Below are 11,267 nucleotides of genomic sequence, written 5' to 3' on the forward strand. Positions count from 1 at the left end.
GATAAATAGGTGTATAGTGTATATTTTCAGTGCCAGCACTTTACTTGGATTTACGTTTATTGCATGTAACACGAGTGCTGAAATGAATGTGCATGGTGAAACAAGCATAACTAAGCTTTATCAGTTCTGAAAGAGAAAACTACTGTAGAAAAGCTTTTGTGAACAGAATAGATTATTAAAAAAATCTTAATTATTCAGAGTAATGTGTATCTTTCATCATAAACTGTAGCAGTAGTGATCTGGCTGTTCTTGAATCTCTTGATTTTTTTTTAAGAGTAAGTTTGATGTTCCTGCACGTTTGTTTATCATCTGTTCTGTTCTGTATGTCTGTGGCTCGTCTTGACCCTGCGAGAGAGATCATGAGAACTTCAGTTCGTTGCCCAGTTCGTTTACGCAGGAAAGCTGACCGGACGCATGCACGCAGCACACATGACTGACCTTCATGCAGACAGACGCTTCGTCACAGAAACTCAGAAGCAAGCCATTGATTTGATTGTTTAATAAACTATTAGGTTTCAAAATGCCAAATTCACAGGGATTATAATTTAAATATCTCAACAGAAGAAGCTTAAGATGTTCCTTAAAATCTCAGTAGTCTTCTCTACTCTTTAGATGAGCTCTTACATGTAAGTACTACATCTTTAATTCATTGTGCGTTGGTTTGAATTGCATTAGTAACACCTTTGCAAAGTGATCCTGAAGTACTAAAGGCTTTACTAAAGAGATTTAGATAATAAACTTAAAAGTGCTGGAAGATGTTCATATTTTAATATATGCATAATATGCATGGTATTAAAGTAGAAGGCATGTGCAAATGTGTCTGACGCATTAATGACAATCAATTCACTTCCATTTTGTTAATGCATCGTAACTGACTTCCTGAATAAAGAACATTAAATCCCTATCCTTATTAGCAGACTGTTAAAAGCAGATCATTGTAGATTATGGCAGGTAATTATGCTAACGGGTGAGGTACTTACATGCTGCAGAAGGTCTAGTGAAGTTAATTTCTATTAGCTAGGCGTCTGCATGGTGTTATTTATTTGATAAATGGCTGAGTTCAGGTTAAAGAAGAACCCACAGGCTTTTAGATGATGATGACTGGCTCATAAGAGGGATTTACTTTGATATAAGCAGGATTGACCAGCTGTGCTATAAAGCATTGCACTAAACTACACTACAACTTCTGCTAGACTTTCTATTTTATTCATATTTAGACAAGTTTAGTGTTGACCTCAGTCCAAAACCTCAACAATTCAACCCTGTTGCTCAAGTTATTGTAAGAAAAATGGATCAAGCTAATATTTTTCTTCAGTTTATAAGACATTTATTAGAAGCTTCAAACCAATATTTGGTCCCAAACATGCCCTTGATATGTTAGTTTTATTTAGACTGAATTTGCATCATTGTTACTGTTTCTGGTGCAGTTATTGTGGCTGTGGTTTTAATGAGTTTCTGTTTGATTTTATATTATTTAACCACACAAATCAGAGTTTAAAACTCCTTCATTTTGGCAACAGGGCTAAAGTTCAAACATCATTTCAAGAAATAGGAAACAAAGCAGCTCATATAATATCGAATTATATAGCTTGAACATTTTCTGATGTATAAACGCCTCTTTTTACCGGTCAATTTTAGTAGTTGAATAAAAAACGTTTTGGGTAAATTATTATTATTATTATTATTATTATTATTATTATTATTATCATTATTATTATTATTATTATTATTATTATATCTGCTTAATATATAAATGTTGAAAATCAAAAGGTGACTTCATTTTCAGGCCCTGTTTTGTGGATGTTGTTACTTTTTAATCTTTTTTTTTAATATTATTTTTTTAATTATAGATTTAATTTAAAATATACAAAAATGTAATGCATTTAAACAAAGCTGACTCTGTGACCTGTGTTTGTCTCTAGTTTTGATGATCTGATAATAGATATGAAAGAGTTGATGAGTTGGGTTGTTCTCTTTGAAGCCTGTGTTTCATTGGCTGTAACAGTGAGCTGGCGTCTCTTGCCTGATCCTGATTGGCTGGGAAGGTCCAGGAGTGAAGCAGACGCTCTCAGACGGACATCAGACAACAGAAGCATGAGTCTCTCGCTCTCATCTGTGTGAGATGATCATCAGGAGATCCAGAGGAGGACAGGACAGCTGTGAGTGAGAGGAGCTGATGGACAGGTGAATACTGAGCTGGAGTCTGACTGTGCTTCTGTACAGCTGCCAGGTGACACACACACACACACACTCACACACACAGACACACACACACACACACACACACCTCTACACACACACACACACACACACACACACACACAGACACACACACACACACAAACACACACACACACCTCTACACACACACACACAGACACACACGCACACACACACACGCACGCACACACACGCACACACACACACACACACACAGACACACACACACACGCACGCACACACACACACACACACACACGCAAAAGCACACACACACTCACACACACACGCAAACGCACACACACACACACGCACGCACGCGCACATACACACACACGCACGCACGCGCACACACGCGCACACACACACACACACCTCTACACATCTCTGTCACATCTCTAAAGAAGTGACTAGAAAAAAGAACTGAATCATGGTTGGATGTTTATTGGAGTATGTTTTACAAGAAAATACTATTTCAGACTTTCTGCTTCAATTCAGTAAAAAATAGTTCAAAGTAAATCCTTCACAATTTTTTTACAGTACATTTGGTTAAAAAAGTAACTTGGAGTAGAACAAATAATAATTCAAATAAACCAAATAATAAAATAAGAGTTTCCTTAAGTTTTTTTTTTTTTTTTTTTTTTTTTTTTACAAGAAAATACCATTTCAGTTTTTCTGCTTCAAAATTGCATGTTTATTTCCACGTTGTTACGTGCCGTTTCTTTGTAATTGTTTAAAATTTACTAGCAATTTTAATGTAAAAGAAATTGTACTCATGTATCAAATGAATAAATAGCTGGGCATATCTCTGCCCACGTGTCATAGTTTAGCTCTCATATAAATCCACATTCCTGAAAGTTTAGCAGACAGGCATGAATCTCTGGAGAATATACTCAGACATGATAATCTGAATGTGACTCTCAAACATTTATGATGTGATTCAACATTTACGATGCCCCTCAACTTCTAGAAGAGCCTGATCAAAGGTGGACGGATTTGCAAGTTGCTATTATAACCCATAGTGCTTCTGTTGTGCGGTAATCTTGATATCATTTTCTCACGTTTATTCGCTACATATTAAAGTAGTTTTGAAATGTTTAACTTTATGCCTAAGCAACTGATATTCAGGAGTTGGCATTGTAAATTAAGAAAGAATGTAAATACCGCTCCTTGGGATTATTAATTGAGTCCTGATTAAACAAAACAGAAACTCCTAAAAACGTAATGTTTGTGGCTAAAATCTTGGTAAATGTATTGCTAAAAGGAGAGAAAGATACTGTATGTTTTAGAGACCCTTCCTCTGAGAATTATTATAAATACTGCCACCTGGTGTTTGAAATGTGCTCTGCATCAGCTCTTATTGTGACTCAATGTGCAATAATCACACTAAATCCACACATTAACAGCGAATAAATGTCATGTTTTATGATTTTGTAAAGGCCATGGGCTCCATTCTAGATGATCTGATCTATAAGCGTGGTGAATATCAAGAGAACTGCACACGGTTCCTGAAAGACACTTTCCCTACTGGAACTGGTGAGTGTAGCCGGTGGAAATACATGTTGTAATATCTATACATAAACAGATTGTTCTTATTCCTTGTACTAATCACGCTGTAGGAATTTTCTGCAATGGAACGTTTGATGTTTTTGCCTGCTGGCCACATTCATCTCCCGGGATCGTATCTGTACCCTGCCCTCCGTACTTACCATGGATCGAGGAAGGTCACGGTTTACAAGATTACAGTCTTAGTACAGTTCAAATCTTATGAGATGTTCCATTATAAGACACTTCCTTCAAAAATATTAACATATCCTAATTGTTCCAAACTTCTGACTGATATTGTACAATTTACTCATGAGTAACACTTTAATTTTAGAAATGTGTGCTGGTCCTTTTCAGGTGCTACTGGACATGTGTACAGGGAATGCACGGTCGGTGGGACCTGGAGAACTGAGGAGAATACCAGCACTGTGTGGAGGAATCAGTCCGAGTGTGAAAACCATCATTTCTTCAAGTCCGAGGTGAATATTGCTACCATACGTTAAAGTCTGGTGTCCACCAAGGTATTATTTTTATAACAATATCCTGCATACACAGGAAGAAGAAGTGTTTCGGCAGTCTGTGCTGAGAGTCTTGTCCATTGTAGGATACTCGCTGTCTTTTTCTTCACTTTGCTTGGCTGTTCTGATCATGAGTCTTCTGAGGTGAGTGGTGTTCTGCAGGGCTCGATGTCCTGTCCTCTTATGTTTCGTAATGTAACTTTAAGATAGCTTGCAAAAATATTTTCCTCAAATATTTATTGTAACCATAATCTCACTGGTAAAACATGGTTTAGTGCCATTGGTCATGGAGATGATGACAAACCATTGACTAATTTGGATCATAGGCGTTCTCTGATTAATCACTCCGGATTACTGCGTTTACATTTAACCAGTGTTCTTTGTCACTGTACTTATACAATTTGATTTTTTTTTTTTTTTTTTTTGTACATACATTTCCAAGCTTTGTTTTCATTGATCAAATAGATTCATTTCTGTCCTGTACGGTCTTTTTTCCATCCCAGCCCAGGGCTGGCTCCAGATATCTGATACCTTAACGTTATTTATCCCTGACCAAGCAATAAATGATTTTTACCTGTTGTTTTCAGGAAGCTTCACTGTACGAGGAACTACATCCACATGAATCTCTTTGTATCATTCATATTTAGAGCAACAGCAGTCATTGTAAAAGAGGTTATATTACAAGTTGCGTATACCAACCTGCCCAGGGATGAGATCGGATGGAACAGCTACACCAAATCTACGGTACCGAAACATTCCTTTATGTGTCTGGTTTTCATTTGGTTTTGTGGAATTATTTCAAGTGTACATATCTTACTGTTTGTTATTTCAAAACAAATGCATTAATATAAATGTCAACCTTTCAGATTTCATTCGCCTGCAAGGCCTCAAAGGTGTCGCTGGAGTATTTTGTGGGCTGTAACTACTTCTGGCTGTTAGTGGAGGCCATATTCCTGCACACGCTGCTGTTCACCGCAGTTCTGACCCGGAGAAGACTTCTCAAGAAATACATGATTATAGGATGGGGTGCAGCCTTTTACTACATAAAAATACTCTTTCCTTTCCATTTCTTTGAAAATATGTCCTATATTGAAATATGATATAATATAATTCTCCACTTTTATTCAATAACTTCGTTCAGGAACTCCATTACTGTTTGTGATTCCTTGGACGGTTGCCAAAGCTTTGTATGAAAATAAAAGGTATGTGTTTGTTTAACTACTGATTGACACTTCAAAAATACGTTTTGCATGTGATACAAAAAAAAAAAAAAAAAAACTTTTGTGTGAGGAGGTATTTTTTTTTTACAATGTTCTTGTGTATATAAAACCAAATACAAGGGTTTATATTATATAATGGCATTATATTTTTTAATAAATAATTGTAACCACAGCTAAAATAAATTTGGTAACACTTAAAGCTTTTATGTATAATGCATTATGAATAAAATCATAAAGTACATTATAATGCACTATAATGTTTCATAAATTATTGGAACCAAAATTAAAATGCATTAAAATATTTACATATGAAATTAGTGGTTTGCAGTGTGTTTTTATGAAATATACTTTGTAAAGATGCAACAATGGATGGATAAGTATCATAATGTACTGTAAATGTGTTTACAAATACAAGGCATTAAAACTACTTTTATAATGCATTAAATATAAAGACTTGAAGTAATGTGTAAGCAAAAATGCATATACTCATCTGTTCATGGTTAATCATATATAATAAAATGTATGTTTCCTGTTTCTAAAGCTGTTGGTTAAATAACATCAGCTGGATCTGGTGGATAATCAGAGGCCCAATAACATTATCAGTGATTGTGAGTATGATGTATGATGAATCTCTCTCTCTTGCAGTTGTTTTCTTTTGTTTGCAGATATCCAGTTTGAAGCCTGTGGAAGAGCAGGGTTCGCTGGTTTACATCTGTTCTGCTGATTTATTTCACTGTAGTTTCTGGCACATTGAGGTGAATCTTCTTGTGTTGTTCACAAGCGCACGGGAACGAGCGGATCGAATCAGTCGTGCTGCATCACTGCTGATCCACAAGCAATGCTCAAAATGAGCTTGAACTCTTTATTCTTTAGAGGCAGATCAGTGGTTAATACATGTACATGTAAAATAAAAGAAATCCATTTGTAATACATTTCAATGTATATAAATCAATTTTGCTGCAATACAGAGTATTAAATAAAAATAATAAAATCAAAACTTCATTAACACACAATCCAGCTCAAAACAAAAAATATACAAGGGAATTTAAATTATACAAAATTAAAATTGTGGATATGTTCATGCACTCACATGTCGATCTGTCTTTTAGGTCATTTTCTGCATTTTTCTCAGAATCATCAGACTCTTGCTGTCTAAGCTGAAGGCAGACCAGGTGAAGTTCACTGACTACAGATACAGGTCAGTCCCAGCTCATCACACATGAAGTCTTGAGGTGCTGGTGATGACACGGTCTGTATGTGTCTCAGTTTAGCCAGAGCCACGCTTGTGTTGATTCCTCTGCTCGGGGTCCACGAGATCGTCTTCACTCTGATTATAGATGAATCAGTCCAGGGAATCAACCGCTACGCCCGAAACTTCATCCATCTGACCCTGAGCTCTTTCCAGGTGACAAAATATGCTGCTTTTTCCCTTGCAGACTGGTACACTGATAAAAAAGAAAAAAATATAAAAAAAGAAGATGTAGAAACATTGTTCAGGAACACATTGAGTTATGTGTGAAATAAAAACAAACAAACACTGAAATAGTTATTTCTCGTAAAATGTACTCCAATGATCTTTACTTAATGTACAACCTTCAAACATTTTTTTTTTTTTTTGCATCACCAGATCCTCTAACTGTGAGCTTTATTGTTCAACAGGGTCTTTTAGTTGCAGTGCTGTACTGTTTTGCAAATGAAGAGGTACGTTTGGTGATGACATTAAGATTTAAACTTTAACCTTTATAATGCGTTTCAAATCTCTTTTTTTCATTCTTGGTCCATTTGGAACCAAATAATTGTTCTTATATAAAACAGTCATAACTTTTTAAATAAAACCTTCATGCATCTGATCAGCAGCTTCTCATTAATGAGTGAATGTGGAAAAAAATATTGAATGTTACCATGTTATTACCTTGTTATTACTGCATTTTAAGTTTTTTTTTTATTATTACAATTGTGATACATTTCAAATTCCACATGAACAGCCCCACAAAAAAATAAATAAATAAATATTGAAATCTGATTTAAATTGATCATTATATTAAAATTATAAGATCATATAATATGCAAATTACCAGTATTAACCCCATTGGAACAAATATAAATTAAGGTCTGTTTAATTTAATTTAAGTTTAATAACTCATGATTGCTCAAACATGGTCAAAATGTATGATTTATTTATAATAAAACAACATAAATATCAATCTAAAAATTAACAAAATAAATTCATTTTACCTACTTAAACATTAATATAAAACAATAATGATGTAGTGGTTTGTCAACAGACTTGTCAGCAGTTTTTTGACACTAATAAAACTTGATATGAAATTTTATATAACATATTTTTGATACTAATGGTGCTCCATACAAACCTGGGTCAAATATGACCCGAACAAGAAACGTAACACTTTTGTTTCATAAAGGGTTATATGTCTTTTGAAAACTAATTGTAAATGATCTGAAAAACAGCTGTGTATTTTAAGGCTCTTAAAACATTTCCAAATCTAATTCTGTTAAAAAATGATTTTTTTTTTTAAATCAATTCTTTTATGCATCTATTTTGGGTCAAAACAGACCCGAATGTTTTACGAGGGTTATCTGTGAGAATATCTTTCCACGTAGACCTAACTTTGGAAACGTGTCCTCTAGGTCCAGGCCGAGCTGAAGAAGAGGTGGCAGCTGTTTGTTTCCTCCAACCACTTTGAGGTGCACAACTGTTTCGCCGACATTCACCCCAAACACCTGTGGAAGAGCTCTCAGAAGAGACCTGGACAAACCACAGAGCAGAGCGGATCCAATGAGGAGGGAAGCCACGCCCCCACACAAGCACATCAGCTGCAGGTGACCGTCCAATCAGCAGAGGATGTGGTGTGTGGGCGGAGCTCCGGCCTGGAGTCCTGTATGAGGAAGAGCCTCTCCAGCAGCGACGGGGAGATGACTTCAGGAGAGACCATGGAGGAGATCATAGAGGAGAGCAAGTTTTAACATCTTCTCCCTCCTCATTCTGTCAGAAGCCCCTGCATCTGATTGATTTCTCTATAAATATGTAATTAAGGATGTATACAGACACTTTAACCACTGTAAATGGCTTCCACAATGTTTTTAATACCTGATTTTTGTATGTGTATATGATGCAAGGTGTTTGAAATGAGCTGCACAATCTGCGCTCTGAAATGCTCAACATATTTCTTTTGTTTTTTATTTGAAATCGCTGTTTAAACATCAGTTCATCGAAGACTTGATTCAGTTGAAGTGACACTGAACTGAAGAAGAGTGGTGAAGACAGGGATGGACTGTGACTGAAAACAGCCCAGGGATTATGATGCTCAAATGCAATATATATTGACCAGCTTTATCAATGGTTTTGCTTCATAACCAAGATTTTACATCAGACAACAGGTGGAAAATATGAAATATGATGCCATAGATCCAACAGCATGATAAATTGGTATCATTTCCTAACTATGCTGCTAGATGCATTTCGTTTTGTATTTTTTTCCTGCACTTTTATGTCAAAATATAGCAGTTGAGAGCCATTGTTTTAACTTATACATTGATTTGCATCTTGATTATTTGTTGATATTGATCATTTTGATGTTTGAAATCATATTTTTTACATTGCAAAAGCAGTGCAATTAAATCAAACAAACAATTAGCAACATTGCATGTTTGCTTAGCATCTACGTCAAGCAGCTCACTGTAAAGTTTGGTGTCTTGATTTTTATGGATGCATGCTAGTAATAACAACGCTAAACACAAGTATACGTGTCGAAGACTGAAATGAAACTGTTGGCTCGACTAGTGCTTTATTCGTGAGCCAATGAGTGTGAAGTAAAGTTGTGTATTATTGGCATCTTTAGCGTGTGGTCTCAGAGCATGATTGTGAATGTGACCGTGTGTTTCTGCCAGTGGACTGAGTTTATACAGCAGAAGACCTCCTGATCTTATCTGATGCGTTTGGATTAAACACTGCATGTGTGTTACCTGAGGGCCTTGTTGTGCAGTGAGTGCATGCAAATGTACTGTCAGATTAAAATCAGAGATTAAGAACTGATATTATTACTATTTTTGGTTTGTGAGATTGTTCAGAAACATTAGCCAACAATCATTTATGCTTTTTTGCACAGTGGTAACTGATTTATATGTTAATAAATGTGTTTATATGTTCCTGGGACCCAGGAATAGACTTTTATCCTCTGTAGAGGTCGTTATATTCTAGTGATTTCTCTGAGATGTTTTAATCTGGACGTCCTGTTCAGAGCACATTCAGTGCTTTCTTCAGAGAGAGTTACATCATCATTCCTCTCCTCGGCCCTGAAACATGACTGACATTCATTTAGTGATCAGACTTAACACTCCTATGGAAATATGATCATATTTTGTAGTTATCAATTAAATGTGACTAATTTTCCAATTACTTTACAGAAAATCTTGCCAGTTATTGCTCCCATTGTTACACTTCTTTTTTCATTACATGTTGCCCCAAGAACACATTAATATGGGAATTAGACATAGATATAATGGGGAAAACTATTTATGGCCATTTTACACACACACTGCATCAAATCATTCTGTAATATATTGAGAATCATCTAAATATAAATCATTTATTTTTTCCTATTCATGATCATTCATTTATTTTCTTTTTAGCCCAGTTTCAGCATCAATGGTACAATCGGTGGAAATGGTCATGAGAACTGGACTTTGTTACGACTAATTCCATTGATGATTGGGGAACTTATCCCAGAAAATGATGCGACATGGGGTGTTATTCTTAAATTAAAAGACATAGTAGAACTTTTGGCAACACCCTCTTTTACTGACCAGACTCTATGCTATTTGGAAGAAAACATCTCGGTACATAGGCAATTGCTCCAGGATGCATTTCCTGACTGTAAACTCAAGCCAAAACATCATTTCGTAGAACATTATCCCTACTTGATCCGTTGTTTTGGACCTTTGCTGGACTGTTGGACAATTCGCTTTGAAGCAAAACACAGCTTTTTTAAAAAAGTTGTGCGTGACGTGAACAATTTGAAAAACATTTTGCTAACATTAGCTACAAGACACCAGCATATGTTAGCTTACTTCCTTGACATGCCCTGCCTTTTTAAGCCACCACTGGAGGTTGACCGAGTGTCTCTGGTTTCTTTGGACATTTTGGATAACTCCGTCAAAAAGGCTATCAGGCTTAAATACAAGGATGTGAAGACTGTGTCCCTTGCAACTAGTGTGATTCTACATGGAACTAAGTACTCTGAGGGCATGTTTGTTTCTGTTGGGAGCACAAGTGGACTGCCTGATTTTGGCAAAATTGTCAAAGTACTTATTGTGGACAACAAGGCATTGTTCGTCATTGAATGCTTTTCATCGTGGTACTTGGAGCACTTTGGATGCTATGAATTGACAAGGAATCTTTCTACAGACCTTCAAGTTGCAGACCCAGAAGATTTGAATTCCTTCCACCCACTGGCTTCTTACATAGTGCAAGGAAAACTGATGGTGTCACCCAGAGTGTTTTTACTTCACTGAGGTAAGTCTTTTTATAGTAAACGTCTTGCATGATTCGGTTTAAATGCATTTCAGGCTCTCTTTGTATTTGTTTTGCTAATTTCTTCATTCAAATTTGAGCTGTTAAAATGATACTTGCATTTTAAAAATAAGCTAAACGCTAACATAGTGGCACTGCATGCTACAGTGAGACGGGAGAGGTATGTATCAACTCTTCTAAGTTGAGGGAAGAACATAGTGGAATGTGGAAAAA

General features: G+C 35.9%; 1 protein-coding gene across 3 annotated transcripts; it reads left to right on the forward strand.

Annotated features, from left to right (window-relative positions):
* Positions 1 to 497: 497 nt before the first annotated feature.
* On the forward strand, positions 498 to 8,686 carry LOC113068187 (glucagon-like peptide 2 receptor). Of its 3 annotated transcripts, none has more exons than XM_026240845.1 (14): positions 498 to 626; positions 1,982 to 2,184; positions 3,660 to 3,756; positions 3,840 to 3,944; positions 4,123 to 4,244; positions 4,321 to 4,427; positions 4,871 to 5,027; positions 5,150 to 5,309; positions 5,425 to 5,485; positions 6,045 to 6,111; positions 6,613 to 6,701; positions 6,770 to 6,908; positions 7,163 to 7,204; positions 8,153 to 8,686. In XM_026240845.1, the coding sequence occupies exons 3-14, from the start codon at positions 3,663 to 3,665 to the stop codon at positions 8,486 to 8,488; spliced, it is 1,479 nt and encodes a 492-aa protein (XP_026096630.1). In that variant the 5' UTR covers positions 498 to 626; positions 1,982 to 2,184; positions 3,660 to 3,662; the 3' UTR covers positions 8,489 to 8,686. The 3 variants fall into 3 exon arrangements, with proteins under 3 accessions (XP_026096630.1, XP_026096631.1, XP_026096629.1); XM_026240846.1 differs by having other exon boundaries at positions 2,006 to 2,230; XM_026240844.1 differs by having other exon boundaries at positions 2,006 to 2,184.
* Positions 8,687 to 11,267: the final 2,581 nt, after the last annotated feature.

This window comes from Carassius auratus, linkage group LG37M (assembly GCF_003368295.1).
Source record: "Carassius auratus strain Wakin linkage group LG37M, ASM336829v1, whole genome shotgun sequence".
NCBI classification, from domain to species: domain Eukaryota; kingdom Metazoa; phylum Chordata; class Actinopteri; order Cypriniformes; family Cyprinidae; genus Carassius; species Carassius auratus.

Excerpts from the sequence above, each read along its gene's own strand:
- LOC113068187 (XM_026240845.1), top strand. The coding sequence starts at position 3,663 with ATGGGCTCCATTCTAGATGATCTGATCTATAAGCGTGGTGAATATCAA. Across the intron at positions 4,428-4,870 it reads CTGATCATGAGTCTTCTGAG|GAAGCTTCACTGTACGAGGA; the intron begins GTGAGTGGTGTT and ends TGTTGTTTTCAG. Across the intron at positions 7,205-8,152 it reads ACTGTTTTGCAAATGAAGAG|GTCCAGGCCGAGCTGAAGAA; the intron begins GTACGTTTGGTG and ends CGTGTCCTCTAG.